The 19,859-nt window shown below is 35.1% G+C and overlaps 2 protein-coding genes across 2 annotated transcripts; both read left to right on the plus strand.

Moving 5' to 3' along the window:
- Positions 1–5,673: 5,673 nt before the first annotated feature.
- Positions 5,674–6,989, plus strand: LOC114745451 (thaumatin-like protein 1b). Its single transcript, XM_028933606.1, has 2 exons — positions 5,674–5,774; positions 6,061–6,989. Exons 1-2 carry the CDS (start codon positions 5,726–5,728, stop codon positions 6,735–6,737), a joined length of 726 nt encoding a protein of 241 aa, XP_028789439.1. The 5' UTR covers positions 5,674–5,725; the 3' UTR covers positions 6,738–6,989.
- An 8,773-nt stretch (positions 6,990–15,762) lies between these two features.
- LOC114745447 (thaumatin-like protein 1) lies at positions 15,763–16,353 on the plus strand. The gene has a single exon (XM_028933604.1). The coding sequence runs from the start codon at positions 15,763–15,765 to the stop codon at positions 16,351–16,353; it is 591 nt and encodes a 196-aa protein (XP_028789437.1).
- The last annotated feature ends 3,506 nt before the right edge of the window (positions 16,354–19,859 follow it).

Here is a 19,859-nt window from a genome sequence, read left to right on the forward strand (position 1 = left end):
TTTATAGGGAGTTGTCAATATCAACCAGCCAAAATTTAAGCAGCATTCGCAGTTAATTGAAATACTCATGATTTAATCAATACTTAACATAAAAGATAAATAACTAAATTTAATAATATTAAAAAAATTAGTTAAATTACTTATTTATAATAATATATTTTTTTTAACTAAAACATTCTTATTAATCATGTGCATTATAGTGAAAACATTTTAGCATGTGCAGTTATCATATGAATTATTTTTAGAAAAAAATAAATAAATGTGAAAAACAAAGTAGATTGAAGTCTTATATTTAGAATTAAATTAAATCTTTGACTAGTTCTTATAATTAGAATCGAAGGTAGTAGTATATTAATTAACCTATAATTCATGGGTTCTCTGTAAAATCAATTATTAAAATATAAGCTTTTTTTTTTAAAATAATTGCTATGAAGTCTCGAGTAAAAAATATAATTATTAAAAAGTCATAAATTTATAATGTGTTCTCAAAAATATTCCTATTAATTATAAGATATTTTCACCTAGGTATAGTTTCAATGTAAATGATTGAATAAAGATAATTTAAGTAAGTCAACACACATTTGTTATAAATAATTAGTTTAACTAATTTTTTTAATTTTCTCAAATTAGCTATCTAGCTTTTATAATAGGTACTGGAGATAGTAGTAAATAATAAGTTAACAACTACTCACTTACGGTTAGGACTTACTGATAATTATTTAATTAATTTATTTAATCTCTTCAAATTAGTTATATGGCTTTTATATTAAGTATCAAAGATAGTAGTAAATAATAAGTTAACAACTGTTCCCTTATCATTTGGATTTACTGATAATTATTTTATTTTCTTGGGTGGATTTGAATTATATCAGAATTTTAGTTGTTTAAAATATGAAATTTGGTTGAATTTCCCATTCTCCTACGTGATGTGAATACGATTTTATCATACGCACGACTAAAGTATATATCACAAAATCAAAATGCCAAATTATCTACCGTTCAAATTTAATCAAAATCTTTTGCAAACCAAATTTAATCATAATTAAATTCCAATATTGATATACATATCATTAAATATTTACATGAATATAGAAAATAAACCATAATTAAAAATATTTACTAAATTAGTCTAGCTCATCGATGGGGCTGATTAACGGTTGATAAAAGACAAATTGAATAGAACGCGCCAAAACGACGAGTAGGCCCTTGATTTTCTAAAAATGGAAAGTGGGTCCCCACAACGCAGTTGATGTTTCTGTCTTTAGAAAAACAAACAATTCCAGAGGTTCATTTGGCTAGATAAAAAGTAACAAGACTTGCCAGAAAAAGCCAAAACTCACCGGGAAAAATAGCAAGGTTGGCAGATCGGCTCAAAAAAGAAGCAGCGCTGCTTGCAAGGGTTGGATCCGACTGGTCGCAAACGGGGACGCAAGGCGCGTTCCCCTACTGGGTCATGGGTTCAATTCCTGGCGAGACACCCTAGGATTAGTCTGACCGATACGCTGAGATACCCTGAGTTAGTGATAACATCCTACTCCAAAAAAAAAAGAAGCAGCGCCATGCCCCAGACAGAAACTGACAAAAGCCTAGCATAAAACTCGTCAGAACTCAGAACTATACGTGAAAAATCAAAACAGCTTAAACAAAAGGACCACAAGAAAAAGTAAAACCGAAGTTAAAAACTTTACTGTTCATGGAATGGTAGAATTATGGCGTACCACAAGAAAAAGTGAAACAGAAGTTCGAAACTTTTCTGTCCATGGAATGGGGGAATTATGGCTTGCTTTGAAGGACTCGAAAAGAAGTCATCTTTAAAGTTATCCCTTATCACTTGCCTGATGCGCTTTCGTATACCAAAAAATAGACCGACAATTTTTTTAATTTATGCTTATAAAAGTTTTTTTCCTCCCTTCATATTTATAAATAATTTTCAAATATCTCTTTTCTTTCTCTCTTTACAAATTTGATAATCAAACTGAGCGACTGAAAACAACTAATACCGCCCAGTTATTTAACGCTCAACAACCAACCAGATGCGGCTATGCACAGTTTGGTTAATGCAACTTTTGGAGCCCTGATCTAGCCTCCTCTATGAAGGAATGCCTTGCTTAGGTTACGTACTAACCTGCCTTTGCAATCTAGCCTCCTTTAATTGTGCTTTATTGGTAAAAAAGCAGGAAGTGCATTGACGATATAAGAGGAAAAACAAATACAGAGCATGCGCTTTTAAAAAATAGAGAGAAAAGAATGCACGGACGTGATTATAGCCTCTGAATGTGTTTCCATACATTCTATACTTTACATTATAATAATTATATAACTAGTTTAAAAATATTTAAAAAAATTAATTAAATTAGTGTGTGTTAATTTTTCTAAAATAACTTGTTTAATTATGTGCATTATAATAATCTCGTGATGAAAACATTTATCATACGTCTAGTCAATAAGAATATTTTAAAATATATATATTTGGAGGATAAAATGGAGAGAAGTTTTATATTTGAGGATTAGAGGCCATATGATATTATATTGGGAAAAATGCTGAACAGATTCAAATTAAAATATTTATTCGTTAAAAGTATTTGAAATCTGTTTAAGGACTAGCAATTCATTTTCAATGGATGCAATTCTTCTTCAGCCTTATACAACTTATCCTTAACTATGTATTAGACAAAAACATGCTTGTACATAACTGAAGATACCTTAAATATGTCTGGGAAAAAAAATCACACTCACTGAGATACGAATTACATCCCTCAACTCAAATAATTTTAAGCAATTTTTTTTTTTAAACAGGACTCTTCAACAGCTTTTTTTTACTCCTCCAATGCTAAATATAATACTTATATAAATTATACTATAAAATGAATCTTATATTTATGATCGAAAGAATATTTTTATTAAGAAGTCACTCCTTCAAATTCAAACGCAGGGAGATCATACATGTTTCGACATGCTCAAAGAATCTTGCCAGGCAATTTTTGGCAGAACAGTGGCCATTGATCTTAGACGCAATAAAAGAGTTATATTCAGTACTCTTCCCATATTTAATGTAAAACTTTTTAAACTAATTTGATTAAATTAAGAAAATTATGTAGGTTAGTTAATTATAAGAAATATGATATGTTTTTACATAAGCACTATAATTATCTTTTATAATATCATTCCATCTCCTACCTGATTGTAGTTAATAGAGTATCCATAGGCTTAAATTAAAAAAATAAATTAAAAAATATAAGAAATATGTAACATTTAAGATCAAATTTAACTCAACAATTAGATTATATATTAAGAGTCAGAAGGTACATTAAGATAGAAATTAGCTCATTCTAATATCTGGCTTTATGTTCACCAGATTCTGTGATTAGACCGAGTTATCCACTAGACTCTTCGAATACTCACTCCATATGTTACATCATATATCATTTCTCGCAGAATGCTTAGAAGTTAAATGCATGATTCATAAAAACTTACTTAAGGCTGGCCAATGATCAGTAGTATTGGACCTGGTTCATATCCACGGACGAGACAGGGGAGCAAATTGTAATAAATGAATCAAAACTTCAAAACCCCGTATGCACGTATCATCACTGGTTGGGGCTCTAGTGAAAAATAAACAGACAAAGAGAACGAGAACATTTAAGGGGTGTTTGGGAAACCCAAAACCATGGTTTCAGAAGCACTTTTCCGCAAAACGAGGTAATCTCCTCCACATATTTACTTCGTAATCCGTAAAAGCACTTCTGAAACCATGGTTTGGTTTCTATCCAAACACCCCTTTAGTTGCCGGATTGTATATGCTGGGCCGGGCCTGCAATGGTTGAAACTTGAAAATATGGGCTGATGTTTCCAGATACATATGCTAGGACGGTTGGGCTCGATTCAAAGAGCACTGAAAAATAAAAACAAATGAAGAAGAGTTTTTTTTTCCGCCCCACAATATTGACTTACTCTTCAGGTTGATGGCAGTGTAATTTGGTCTTTGACTATGAAAAAAAGACTTGGATTAATTTTTGTAAGGAGATCTCCTTTATTCATCGAATGATCAAACTATTTTTATTGGACACTGGCAGAAAAATATAAAATCGTATATTAACATATTGGCTTGTATTTAAAACAAATAATACAACCTCCGATCCTTAATATAAAATTTTGTTTGACTTTTACTTTGATCCTAAACATAAGATCCCAATCCACTTTGTCTCCCATATTTATGCATTTTTTCCTAAGGTACTCCTTCTAACAATAGTAGTTCTAGCTAATATACTTGATTAATAAGGATATTTTAGAAAAGACAACACCTATTTGTTACAAATAAATAGTTTAATTTATTTTCTTAATCTCCTCAAACTAGTCAACTAATTTTTATAATTATGATCGGAGGTAGTAAATTCATATAGGCATGCAGTAACATTTACTAATATTACAAACATTCCTTATATTTTTATATGGAAGTTATACATAACTTATAAAATTAAATGAATTTATATATTGGGGAATGCCTCCTAAGCAGGCACGCGGATGTGTTTTGAATAATCATACATATATTCTTTTAATTCTAAATATAAGACCTATTTTATAATGTAAAATTGTAATACAAAATACATTGTATATCAAAGATCGTGAGAGTATATGGGTAATGTGTAAATTGTTTGAAAATTTTGAGGAAGCATGTCAGGGACCTGCAACTACCTCGGTCCGGTAATCTCCACAACATAACGCCAGAAATTCCTTAGTGACGGGAATGACCCGGGACAACTTGAAGCTTTTAATTATATCGTGGTTCGTGGGTTACAAGCTTGAAATAATATGACGCGGCTGCCAGTCTACCACACCTAGCCTTGCCAGCACAGGTAGCCTTCCCCACTAAATGAAGAAGTAATTGGAGTCAGCAAAGACATATAGCCGCCGGTCGCCCAACTTTGTTTAAGTTTCCGTGGTTGAATCAGACGGATTATCAAGCCTAACAATAAATTGGCATTATTAATTTAGACCCCACCGAAAGGAAAAATCGAGGAAGACAGAAGGGCGAGATCATTGACTATCTACAGGAGTCAGTCAGGAAGTTCCAGTGCTTGACATTTATCCCTTAACTATTACCAGTACATATTATTTCTTTGCACTATAAATAAATACTATAGAATGGGTTTTATATTTAAAATTAGAAGATTATATAAATTAGCACTAGCCCTCTAACGGCTGAAATGGCAAGTGGAAAAGTAGCATATATGTGTGTGTATACATGTGTATATACACACGCCTCGTACGGTGAAACCAAAGCAATTTGTTCGATGATAAATGATATGCGCAACAGCAAACGGAAAGATCACGACGATGTTAATTGACAGGGATGAATTTCCAGTAGCGTATAATACTACCTCCGTTCTCTACAAATTAAATATATGAGGTCTTATAATTAGAATCGGATGAGATGGGAAGTAGTATAATGTTACCACCTGACCTAGATGTCTCTGTAGTTTCGCCGGCCCCCTTTTTGAGTGGAATACATGAAATTATCATTAATGGGACATTTCCATGATTGGCGGTTTGGAAAACCAGCTATTTTTTCAATGTTCGCAACGTGCACGGCAAGATATATTAAATTTCCATCTCCACTATTCGAAGCGCCGCGGCCTATATATATAGCCCCGAACTTGAGCCATATATCTCCCATCAAAACACACCACAAATTTAGCACACCAATACATACACTGCACCTCTTATCATGAATACCCGAGTTGTTTTGTGCCTTACTCTGGCCGTCCTCCTCCATGGTATGACATATATACCACACTCACCACATTAATTGGCTAAGGGTTTTCATAGATAGAGTCTTTCCATTCCTCTCCCTTTCCCCTCCTTATTTAATTTTCAGCGAATTGAAGTTATTATATATGATGATCAATTAATTTGTTGAAACTGAGCATCTATGTATATGCCCAGCTCCGTTTTTAGTTCGTTTTTATTCACACAATATAGTTTGCTTATCATGATTAAGCATGCATGCATTGAAGGAATATTATATGTGACGATTAATCTGGGAGACGTGGTTTTGTGCAGGAGGAAATGCAATCACCATTAGTTTTAAGAACAATTGCCAATTCACGGTATGGCCCGCAACCTTAAACGGAGGTTCAAGCCCTGCACTGTCCACAACCGGATTCGAGTTGACGAGTGGAGCATCTAGATCCGTGGACGTCCCTTCACCATGGTCGGGCCGATTCTGGGCTCGGACGGGATGCTCCGGTGGCGCCGGCAACTTTCACTGTGACACGGCAGATTGTGGCTCCGGTCAAGTCGAGTGCAGTGGCAAAGGAGGAGCCACACCGGCAACTTTGGCGGAAATTACGGTGGCACCGAACGGTGGCCAGGATTTCTATGACGTGAGTAACGTGGATGGGTTCAACTTGCCGATATCTATGGCTGCACAAGGCGGCACCGGCGACTGCAAAGAGTCAAGCTGCAAGGCGAACATCAACGCGGCGTGCCCAAATGACCTAAAAGTAACAGGCTCCGATGGGAACGTTATTGCGTGCAAGAGTGCTTGCGTAGCTTTCAACAAGCCTGAGTATTGCTGCACCGGAGAGTACAGCAGTTCAAGCACATGCAAACCCAGCACCTACTCCCAGTTTTTCAGCACTCAGTGCCCTCAAGCTTACAGTTACGCTTACGATGATCTCAAAGGCACCTTTACTTGCAACGGCGGACCTAACTACGCCATCACTTTCTGCCCCTAAGCAAAGGAAAATCGGAGCTTCGTTACTCCTCCACCGTGTGGGATAATAGTTATGCAATTGCTACGTCCAGTAATAACATGCGCTTATGTGTGCATGCAGATGAATAATAATGTAGTTTGATTTGATGATATTGTGCTATATGTGCACAATTACATATGATGAACTCATCATATAGGTATATGGGAATAATACAGTTTGATGGGAACAAAATCAAAGGAAGTCGTTGTTATAATTAGTGATATTTGATGATTTGTCAACGGTACGGTCATGAACGCAACTATTCTAACTTTGAAGCCATCGACTAGATGTGTATATTTTTCCACATGCTATCCGTCAACTGTACTATATGTACTATCACAATTATATAAAGAAATTAAACATATGAACTTTTTTTTTTAACAATTGATGCGTCAATAAAAATATATTACCTCTGATCCTTAACAATTGATGCGTCAATAACTATTATAAAAATAGTCATTTATAATAGTTACACTTATTAAATGTTCTATCTAATAATACACATAATTAGCAATGATATTTTATAAAAGATAATACAAATTTATTATAAATAACTAAATTAATTTTTTTAATATATTAAAATTAATCGCTAACTTTTATATTAAGACGAGAGGTAGTATTTCACAATCATTTAAAAAGCCAAATAAACAGCTGGCAAAAGAAAAAGAAAGCCAAATGAACAGAGAATACACGTGACAACTGTGCAAAGATATGCATTTTAATAGTTCAATGGAGACAATGCTTGACCCTATTTCACACACACAAAAGATATACATGTATTTTCTTTTTTTTTTTATACACTGTGATAAATCATCCTTAAGAAATTCATTCATACCATTCCTTACAGAAATCTGAGTTTAAAAATAATACGTACTGAACCCAGAAGGGATATATATTTTTAAGTTTTTTCTATTTTTCTTATAGAAAATATAACAGATATAGTTTGATAGAGCTTAATCATCTCAATTTATTGTCTGAATTTAACACCGCAGTTGCTGGTTTTTCATCCTTCTAATCCCTGACAGATTTTCCGATATTATTAGCAGTGGCCCAGCAAAAAAAAAAAAAAGATTTTCCGGTATTAGCAACGTACAGGGCTTCCCACGTACTCCCAAAAAAAAAAAAAAAGGACAAAAACCCTGCCTGTTTATATCGTACCTCACAAACTTGAAACTGTCGCTCAACAAAACAGAGAAAAACCTCTCAATGAATACTCGAGTTGCGTTATGCCTTACTTTGCCCTTCCTCTTCTATAGTATGTATCAATAATGTGTATACACCTTCCTTTCATGTAGCTCCCACATGCTTGTGTATACACCGCATTCACAACACTGGCAAATTTCCAGTTAACTGGAGTTGATGTGCAAGTACAATACTCATTTGCATAATAAGTGTTTTATACATAGAAAGTGCTCCTATTTTTTCTTTATTTTTAGAGAAGTCATGACATTTGTCAGTTTGAAACTGATGAGCATCTATATGCCCAACCCGATTTATTTATATTTTACTTAATGACAAGTGTTACATAAATACACACACATATATATGGAGATTGATCTGCAAGACGGGGTTTTGTGCAGGAGGAATCGCAGCCACGATTACTTTTACGAACAAGCCCCTTCACCGCGTGGCCAGGAACCCTAACCGGAGCTCCAAACCCTCAATTGTCTAAGACCGGATTCGGGTTGGCGAGCGGAGCAACTAGCTCAGCAGACGTGCCTCCTCCGTGGTCGGGTCGCTTTTGGGCTCGGACCAGATGCTCTAGTACGTCCGGAAAATTTGTTTGTGCCACCGCAACGTTTATGTGGGTTGGTGTCATTTTGAGTTGGGATTGAGTTATAATAGATTCGTTAAATCGCGGGTGTTTTAACTTTAATTCGAATGAGAATAAAGAAAAGGATGGGGAAATATGACATCATTGAATGAGGTGAGCATGACGAAAAAGGAAGCAGAATTCCTCGGGGTAGGGTTAGCATTTTCCGCCCACCCACCCTCACTTTCCTTCCCTATCCCTCCAGTCGGTGTCTGCTTATCATTCCAAGCACCCTTGAAACCATTATCAGTTCGTAAGAAAGATGCTACCTCCTGTAGAATTAATTAACTAATTTAAATAGGTTAAAAAAATAAATTAAATTAATTATTTGTAATAAATATGTATTGTCTTTTCTAAAATATCTTTACTAATTAACTGTATTGGTAAAAACTATCATTATTAAAAAGATTACCTTAAAAAAAAGAATAAGTATGAAAGATAAAATATATTTGAGTCTTATATTTAAGATTAAAATAAAGTCAAATGAGATCTTATATTAAGAATTAGAGATAGTATTACAAGTTCAAATTTTGAAAAATATATTTATTAAGAACATGCACTTTAATCTTAATGTATTTGACCTGATAAATGTTAGTCTTACATACAAATTAATTTATAAAAAACTCTGACTTTACATCAAAAAACCATTATTAAAAGGAAAAACTACAAATACAAACCCTTGAATATGTAAAATTACAATTTGAGATCCTGGATTTGGAAAATAGCAAATAAGAATCCAGTCTCACTTTTGCAAATATGAAATGTAGGTGAAATATGTGAAATGCCTCTCAACCAAATGATAAGTTGACTATGAGAAATGACAAGTGCAATTTAGTGAATAACAACTTTAGTAGACCAGATCAAAACTTAGCTGAGGGTATGCGAAATGACGAGTTAATTATGAAAATTATAAGTTTACTTTAGTAAATGATAATTTTAGCAGACCAAATCACAATTTGGCTGAGGGATATTTTAAACATTTCACCTACATTTCATATTTACAAAAGTAGGACCTACTCCTTATTTGCTGTTTTCTAAATTCAAAATCTCAAATCATAATTTTATATATTTGGGGTCTTTATTTGTAACTTCCTCTGTATTAAAAAGACCTGATCATTTTTTTAATTAAAAGAAGAGAAGGTCACGGTCACGGAAGCACTTGGCGGTGGATCTGGCCCAGCGTCTGTGAAGCGAGTGGTATACACCATCATCGGATTATTTTATTACCCAAAGATTCTAATTCTTGGTACGGACGCCATCCCGGTGCTGTTTCCTCACTTAATTTCTAAAATGTCATCTTCGACCTCTACAGATAATTATCGGATCCATTTTGTCCGGAGAATAAAATTGCGAGTAGTAGTATTTCTACAACTAACTTAATTCTGCTATTAAAATACAACGAATCCATATTATATGATTTATACCACAGCGGGAAGCTCCCATAATTCTTCAATTACGGCAATTGAAATAACGCATTTAGTAATTGACTTCCACGAAAGAAAATGTTTACTTGCTCTGCATATACAGAAGAACCGTAATAAGTTGATGCGGAGAGGAATGCTATGGACGACAGTGCGAACGATGGGGATGTTTTTGGGATATATCGGCACGAGTTGAATGAAGGGGGCGGGTTATTAGGAGATGCGAGATGCGAGAAATTGGTTGGGTTGTTCTTAGGTGTCCGTACACGAGTCAATGAAACTTCCAGGAAGCACCACCGACATGATATAATAATATTATTGATATTGATTATTGTTAATAACAGTGGTATTTTTTTTTGGAAAAAAGGAAAATAATGCAAATTGGGAAAAACAGAGATGGGATGTCAAAGTCAGCTGCAACGGCGCCGGGTCGACGCTGATAGAACTCGCGGTGGCAGCGAACGGTGGACAAGATTTCTATGCTGTGAGCAATGTAGATGGATTCAACTTGCCCCTGTCCATAGCCCCACAAGGCAGCACCGGGTGTGCCCGGATCCACTAAAAAGCAAGGAACAAAAAACCGGACCGGGTATTAAACCGGTTGAGACAGTGGGTTAAGGGTTACTGGTCGGACCGAGGTCGGACCGGGGTCGGACCGGTCATATTAAAATAAAATAATTTAATTCATAATATTATGTATCTTGTTGATAAAAATGCAACCAGTAAAGGATATACTCCTCATCAATTGAATACGATGTATCTTGTTGACTCCATCTTAAAACTTTAAAAGTACTATCAGTTATGATTGAGGGGGGGGGGCAGAAGCAAGAACGGTGAATGCTGTTTATAAGCTTATTTGTTGCGATGCCTTAACATTAATTTACTTACAGTTCCAAATTCCAATACAAGGCAAGTATATTTTTGCCATAAATCATATCCTCTGTCTCTCAACTAAAGATTTTTCTCTTGTTAAAATTAAAAACGAAAAAAAGATACTTTTCCTAGGTACAATCTTTACATGCGCAGCAGCGTAGGAAATAACCGGTTATCTCCTCCCTTCCCAAACCTTTCGTTCAACAGCAAAAGAGAAAGAAGGCACAATCCAGCTGAAAGGGAAAATTTTTGAGCTTACCCACACACAACTTAATGCATCGAAGACGAAGGGAACGCTAACTTGCGATGAAGCGATTTTGGGGCTTAGACCTGCGGCAACTTGCGATGATTGCGATTTTGCATTTTGGAGCTCAGACCCTCAGACTTACAAGCTTAGATGGTTGAGGGAGACTGGAGATCAGACTTGCGAGATTGCGATTTTGGAGCTCTGCCGAACAAGGAGCTCTGCCGGAGATCGCTGTGCTGTCAGTGACGCCAGGGAGCAAGGATTTTGGAGGAGGTGATTTTGGTTTTAGGGAGGGAGGCGAGATGCTATTTTGCGAGCCAGAGGAAATGGGGAATCAGATATTCAGATTCGGGGGAGGGAAATAGGGGGAAGTCGACGGGAAAGGGAATTAGGAAAGGAAGAAGGAATTTTTTTTTTAAACGGAACCGGCTGACCCAGTGAACCGGGATTACCCGGTTTTGTACCGGTTATGACCGGTTCAACCGGTTCTTTACCGGTTCGATAGGATCCCGGTTCAACTCCTGAACCAGACCGGACTGCAGACCGGTTCACCGGTTTTCCGGTCGAACCGGCCGGTCCGGTCCGGTTTTTTTTTCCATGCTAAAAAGTAATAGGGTCGGATGGGACAGTTATTGCTTACAAGAGTGCGTGCTTGGCTTCCAATGAGCCACAGTATTGTTGCACTGGAGATTTTAACACGCCAGAGAAATGCCCGCCCATCCAATCCCCTCAAGTTTCAAGGCACGGTGTCCTGATGCTTGTAGTTACGCTGATAACGTTAAGACCAGCACCCTTACTTGCTTCAGACACGGTCTGTTCTCGAATTAATCTTGTGAGCCAAGGAAAGTCGAAGCTTTATTAAAAAAAATTCGTTCACTGTGTCATCATTATATGTAATACTCGTCTACCTACGCACAATATATTATGTATATATCCACGTGTAAGAATTATAACACTTGTCTTGGCCGCAAGAAACGGTATAATGAAAATAAAAGAAGTCTTTAATTACTTTTGAGCCATCAATTTTATAAAACGTGCCTTGTCATAAGAACACGAAGAAGCATACACACGTGTGTGCATATAAAAGTTCTTTACGCCTTATAGTAATTTAGGTCAAAGCATAATTCAAAATTTCTTTATAAATATCCAATGCCAAACATTTTGAAGAAAAAATAAAAAATATTTTGTCAATTACTCATTTCTAGTCTTATTTAGAAGAAAATATTTTTATCCTATTTATACGTCATATTATTAAAGATTTTATATAAACGTGCAACTCTTTTTTTTTTGGAGTACAAAACGGCAAGCTAAAGCTTGAAAAAAGAGAAGAATGAATACATCAGTTAGATCCCTTGGCCAATCCTTGCCATTGAGCTTTTATCTCGCCAGAAACCTTCCCTGCACCAGGCTGGCACTTCTGAATATAAGGAGATTTGCTGATTTGTCATCTGGGCATTCCGAGCCATACTGTCTGCACAATGAATACTTTCTCTATTTGCATGTGAGATGATCACCTTCCACTCCTCGTACAAGAGCTTTCTAGTTTCTTCAATCTCTGCTCTGAAAGGATGATTGATTCCACTGTCTCGTAACAGCATATTAATAGCCTCCAAGGAATCTGAATATATGTGAATATCGCTAAAGTGAAATTGTTTGCAGACCTCCAGCCCTGTTTTAATTGCTAATATTTCAGCTATTGCTACCGGATACACTCCTATCGCCTTTTGAAAACCCATAATCCACTCTCCTGAGGCATCACGTATGACGCCGCCACATGCAGCTTGGTCATATTGGTGAACCGACGCATCAACATCCACCCTTATTTCCCCATTATTTGGTGGAGTCCAGGCTCTCTCACTGCATTGGATTAACCTGTGGGATAAAATCCCTGAATCCAATTCCTCCATGATATGAAAGAGGCATTGCTGTTGCATCTCTAAGCTCGTAGGGGCCCCTCCATTGAAGCTTTGTTTGCATCTCGCTTTCCAAATTATCCAACACGCATGCCCAAAAATTTTTGTCCACGGCCACCGGTGAAATCTAGCCTTACTAGGATTTAGACTCCCATTTCTCCTTAGCCACACCTGTAAATCACAAGAGAAAAATATATGTTGTTTGTTAGGGTTAATAAAAAATGCCCACACCTCTCTTGCCCTCACACAATCTCTCAGGGTGTGTAGTATGCTCTCCTCACTATTGCATCCAAAGGGACATCTATTTGACTGGGTTAAACCCCTTTTTTCTCTAAGTAAGTTTGTACTCACTCTCTCTTGGGAAACTTGCCATATAAAAAATTTTATCTTTTCAGGCACAGGCCACCGCCAAAACTTTGACCATTGCCTTTGACCAGTCGTGTTCTCTGGATGAGTTAATAAATTGTAAGGCCATATAAACGTGCAACTCTTGCTTCACTTATTATTATACTTGTGTAAACCTTTATTGTATTGAAAATTAAAGTGAATGTATTAAATAAAAGAAAAATTAAAAAGTTATTAAAATTAGTGCCAGATTACGAGGAAGCGCGTGTGATACACGTCAACCGGGAGACAGAGCTGGATTATTATCCATATTGTACGTTTGCCGGGGGGGGTAGTCCATTCCTGCTTTCGACTTTTCCTGATCCTTCCCTAAACGTATCACTTGTCTATTTTTGTGCTAAATTACATTTACGCCAACTTTAATGGCATAATTTTCTTCATTTCGCGTAAAATGATTTTTTTAATGAAAAAGTTATAAAAAGATGGGAAAATCCCAAAAAAAGTCCTTAGAATATGAGAAACGTCAGATTGGGTCTTTAAATTTCGAAAATGACAGAATGGGTCATTGACCCAATCTGTCATTTGTGAAATTCAGGCGAATTGACAATTTTGCCCTCATTTATTCATTCACTACAATGATTCAAGGAATCACTATAAGAGTTTAGGTGTTGTCTAGATTCGTATAGCGAATAACTAATCACTTTTTCATAGTCAGGTGTCTTATTATTAACTACAACTAATTCTGTAATCACTAGAACAATGTAAGCATTACCTAGATTTGTGTAGAGAATAACTATTCATTTTTTCATAGTCAGGTATCTTATTATTGTCAGGTATCTTATTATTAACTACAATGAATCTTGTAATCATTAGAACAGTGTAAGCGTTACCTAGATTTGTTTAGAGAATAACTACTCACTTTTGCTCAGGGGCAAAAATGTCAATTCGCCTGAGTTTCACAAATGACAGATTGGGTCAATGACCCATTCTGTCATTTTCGAAATTTAAGGACCCAATCTAGGATTTAGTATATTCCAATGGCTTTTTCTGGGATTTTCCCTAAAAAGATAAATAAAAAATGAATTCTTAAAGGCCAAAACTTCCTCTCTTTTTCCAAATATTGTACGCCGTAGCTGCCAAAAATACTAAAATGAAGAAAACTCCCCGGGTCTAATTTATTTTTTCAGCTATACTCCTAAGTCCTAACTAAATATTCTTTGCTTTCTTGCTTGACAAATTTGTAGTTTCTTGCTGACCTTTTCCTTTCTTTCATGGTTGCCCTTAGATCTTCCACTTTGCCTGGTCTGTTGCTCGCTCAGAACGGATCTTCCACCTGATGGATTTGGGTTCAACTTTGGCTCCGCCCGCCCGCCCGCTAAACTCATATACACGAAGAGAATCTCGTTGCTGGAAATCCCTCAACTGTTACCTAATCGGATTTCACAAAAGCTCCCTTTTCCCTCCTCCTTGACAGGCATTAACTCACAGATCTCGAGCACGACCGTGCTCTCTTCAAATATTTGGCCCAAGTCCTTCAAGCCATATTGTCATCCTCTACATGGCACGTATTTCAAACGAGGTTTGAAGCTCTGTTGATCATTGGAAATCAAAGTGCAGGAATGGACGCATAACTATTTATGAGGGCCAATTTGCATCTGATTCAAAATTGAATAAAAATATAAGCACAGATTAATATGAGCTTATATATACTAAAATAAGAATGAATGATCGATATACTAAAGCAATCTATAATAAATAATAACAATCACAATAAATATATAATGATTAGTCTAAATAAAATAAGAAATTATCATGAATGGGAAATCACAAATTGATTATAATCCAATCATCTATAATTATATATTAACGTTGACAAATATCATTATTAATTATTGGATGCGACGCTTGTGACACAAATCCTCCCGCATATAATTGTTTGTGTTTGTCTGTATAAATACCATCGTCATCATCCCCATTATGAATACCGTTATCAAGAGAGATATCGATCATATCATGGCCACCAACACAGCTCTTTTCAAGTTTCTGGTGCCGTTACTCTTACTCTTTCCAGGTTTTGCTCTTCTTTCTTGTTTTCCGCTTCAGTCCTAAACAGTAATTCCTTCCTTGTTCATCGCTTCATTCCAAGCATAATTCAGAGTCTCTACTACACAGTCCTTTTACTGTGAAGTAAGAAGGCTTTAAAGATTATTGGATCCCCCTCATACTCATATCCCCCTCCACCTCTCCTGGTTTTTATCCACAAGATCTCATCTGCTACTATGCAATAAAGACTCCGATCTCATCCGTGTTGTAATATGCAGGAGGGCGTTGTGATGTGAAATTTCATTTTACGAACCAGTGTCCCTACACCATATGGCGCGCCGCAAGCACCGACATGTTGGATGCGGAGCCAGAACTTCCACCGGACGTCCACACAACTTACAGCATGGACGATCGCTGGACCGGCTCCATTTGGGCTCGGACCCAGTGCTCCAACAATGCCTCCTTCTACTTCTCATGCCAAACCGGGGATTGCGGCACCGGCAAACTGTTCTGCGCGGGTCCCCAACCCGCTTACCCGGTGACTCTCCTCAACTTCGACATCAACAACCCGGTCGTATCCTACGAAGTGAGCCTAGTCCACGGGCAGAACATGCGGGTTCGGATCCAGCCCAGTGGAGGGACACTGGTGGACGGATCCGGCCCTTGCCCGGTCGTGGACTGTGCCAGAGATCTTAAGGACGTGTGCCCTTCATTTTTGGTAGCGGCGAACAAGGAGGGTCGATACGTAGGATGTTACAGTGCGTGTGATGCGTTGAAGGATCCCAAATTTTGCTGCAGCGATAGTAGCTGCCAGCCCGATGAGTACTCTCAGAGGAACAAGGAATTGTGTAGCATGGCCCACACCTATCCCGGCGATCATAAACCTCCCAGGTATCAGTGTAAAGGGGCTGATAGTTATGACATCACTTTCTGTCCTGTATAGACCCTTGACTCTCGTACGGCCAGCTAGTGATCACATCGACGGCTGATATTAATAAATATTAATAAATAGTTAAATACTCGCTCATTATATTTATAAACTTTAAATTTAGAAAGAAATATGTTTCATTTTATAAGCTTATTCTTTGTTTTTCTCATTTATTGTAAGGGCATATTTGAAAATAAAATTATATGTTTAACTATTTTTTTACTAACAATTTGTTATCCATGAATTAATTATTTGAATCTTATAATAAGGATTACAGGGAGTAATATTAGCTCTGGACCCCAATATAAATATCAATTTGGTCTTAAATATAAGACTTCGATTCACTTTGTCTTTTATATTTATCTATTTTTTAAAATAATCTTTGTATTAGTTGCATATATTAAATATCCTATTAAGTGGTAATTCTAGTTAATACACGTGGTTAACAAAAGTATGTTAGGAAGGATAACAAATATTTATTATAAACAGTCAACTTAACAAGTTTTTTTAATATATTCAAATTAGTAAACTAACCTTTATGTTAATGAGTGAAGGTGGTAATAAATGAAAAAAGAAAATTCGCTGTATCATGGTAAAATAGAGTGAAATATGTTTGTGAACAAAAGAGCGAAATATTAAAAATGTTGACAAAATAAAAGAAAATCGGAGACGATAAATAAAGAATGCTAATTATATCAATCATCACCCACAGCATCGCGTACATTTATCGTTAATCTTCAATCGCATAAAGACCCAGTTAAGAATCATAATGGTTGGCAGAACAAAAAAAAAAAAAGTTCAGGAGTCATAATAACATGAATAGAAATACAATAGCACAATATCATTTTTTGTACAATTATAAAATTTATATCTTTAAGAACATTCATTAAAAAGCATAAGATGTTTTTTCTTGGCACCAAAAGTGTAAGATCATTGTTATGGATCACATGACTACGTTTGTAACTGTGTGTGACTATTTGTAAACAATGATATCTAAATCACTGAATATTCAACTATTATATTTAATTGATATTTAATAAAATAATTCATTATATATATATATATAATATGTTGTTACTTATCAATCTAAAATGATGTTTTGGACTTTTAGCAGTAAAAGAAACATTAGCCCATTAGCTTTTATTTGTACTCATTAATGTCCCGGAAAAATTAATTTAACGACAAAAATACTCTAGCCATTTGTTTTTGTTCACTCCATTATGCCCCATTCAATCCTGTATATAAATTTTAAATAACTGGATCATGTTTAATGAAGTGGCATTTTAAATTACTCCTTTCGGCCTCATATATAAGAAATATTTGTTTTTAGCAGTAAAAGAAACACTAGCCCATTAGCTTTTACTTGTACTCATTAATGTCCCGGAAAATTTAATTTAATGATAAAAATACTCTAACTATTTGTTTTTGTTCACTCCATTATGCTCCACCCAATCCTATATATAAGTTTCAAATAATGGAGTCACACCTTTATCGAACTAGCCATTTAAATTACTCCTTCCGGTCCTATATACAAGCTTTAAATAACCAAATGATATTTAATGAATCAGCAGTTAAAATTAGTTAAAAATAATAAATAAGTTAGTTGCCATTATTTATTAAAAGAGTATATGAGAGATGATAAATAAAAAATAATGAAAGAGAATACACATAGATAATATTAATAAGAGAGAATACTAAATACAATCAACTAAGAGCAAAATAGAAAAAGTAATAAATACTCAGAAAAATTAAAAAATAAAGCTTATATTTTAGACCAATCCCACCTCTAGAAGTGAAGCTAATATATAAGATTGAGGGAATGGTTAAAAATAATAAATATGTTAGAAATGTATTTTTTTTCCTTAAATTTGTTTTTATTTATTAAGAGAGTAAATAAAAGAGGCAATAAATAAAAAAGTGACGTAAAGATACTATATGTGATAATATTAATGAGATAGAGGAATACAATCAATGAAGGGCAAAATAAAAAAAAAAAGTACTAAATGTTCAAACAAACTCAAAAATAAAGTGTATATTTTGAATTAGACTCTTATCCAAAAGTGAAGCTTATATATAGGATTGGAGGAAACTCTTATCTCTAATTAGTTTTAAAAAATAATAAATACTTTTCTAAATTAGTTAATTAGGTTTTACGTTACTTAGTTTACTACTCATCCTCTAGTCCTAAATACAAATAAGACCTACCATGCAGTATAATTTGTACTACCTTCGGTCTTAATTATAAGATCTAGTTGACTAATTTGGGGAGATTAATGAACTTAGTTAATTAGTTATTTGTAATGAATAGGTGTTGTTTTTCCTAAAATATCCTTGCTAGTCAAGTTTGTTATTTATAACTACTATTATTAAAATGATTATCATGAAAAAAGTGGATAAACATGAGAGATAAAGTAGATCAGGATCTTATATTTAGGACCAAAATAAAAGTCAAACAGGGTCTTAATAAGGACCGGAGGTAGTACTATAAAGGGGGTTTTATATGTAGAATCAAAAGATTTACACTATAAAATGAGTTTTATATTTATAATAGAATATCTTTTAAAATGACAATAAAATAATGGGTTAAGGTGCACCCAGCACCCCCAAGTATTTTGTCAGGTGCACCCAATGGCCTAAAGTAATTTATTGTGCAATTTTACCCTCAAAGTAATTAAAATGGTACACCGGTATCCTATGCTAATAGATCTGTTACTTTGATCGTTAAATTGATGAGTCAGCACAAGTTTGACCAAAATAATCTGACGTGGCATGTCTAATAAGCAGGTGATGTGAATTTTTTTGGGGGTTAAGGTGCATCCAGCACTTGCAAATATTTTTTCAGTTGCACCCAGTGGCCTAAAGTAATTTATGGTGCAATTTTGCCCTCAAAGTCATTAAAAGGGTGCATTGGTATCCTATGCTAACATATCTGTTACTTTGACTGTGAAATTGATGAGTCAGCACAAGTTTGACCAAAATAATCTGACCTGGCATGTTTAATAAGCAGGTGACATGGCTTTTCTCGTTAATTCCATTGTTTTGTTTGAATATTACTCATCTGGTTCTATTTATAAGGCACTTCCAGCATGTTTCACACAGACAAAGGAAAACCTTAAATTTCATCAACTCTCATTTAAATTTTAATAACTTTTCAACTTTATCTCTATTTAATATACATTATACCTCATGTAAACAAAGTCAATACAATAATAAATGAGGGATAAATTTGTACATCCATACAAAAAATTTCTCTCAATGCTTTATAAATAGGACCAAAAAATATCTACTCTCTCTACCTTATAAATAGGACCAGAGGAGTATCTCTGAAAAAATTTCTTACTATGAAAAAAATTCCAAGAGCCGAAGAGAGCATTTACTGAACAAAGAAAACAAAGCAGTGGCAGACAAAAAAAAATCCACATCACCTGCTTATTAGACATGCCAGGTAGATTATTTTGGTCAAACTTGTGCTGACTCATCAATTTCACAGTCAAAGTAACAGATCTGTTAGCATAGGATAC

This window comes from Neltuma alba, unplaced genomic scaffold (genome assembly GCF_004799145.2).
Source record: "Neltuma alba isolate B1F8T4 unplaced genomic scaffold, ASM479914v2 tig00004681_pilon, whole genome shotgun sequence".
NCBI lineage: Eukaryota > Viridiplantae > Streptophyta > Magnoliopsida > Fabales > Fabaceae > Neltuma > Neltuma alba.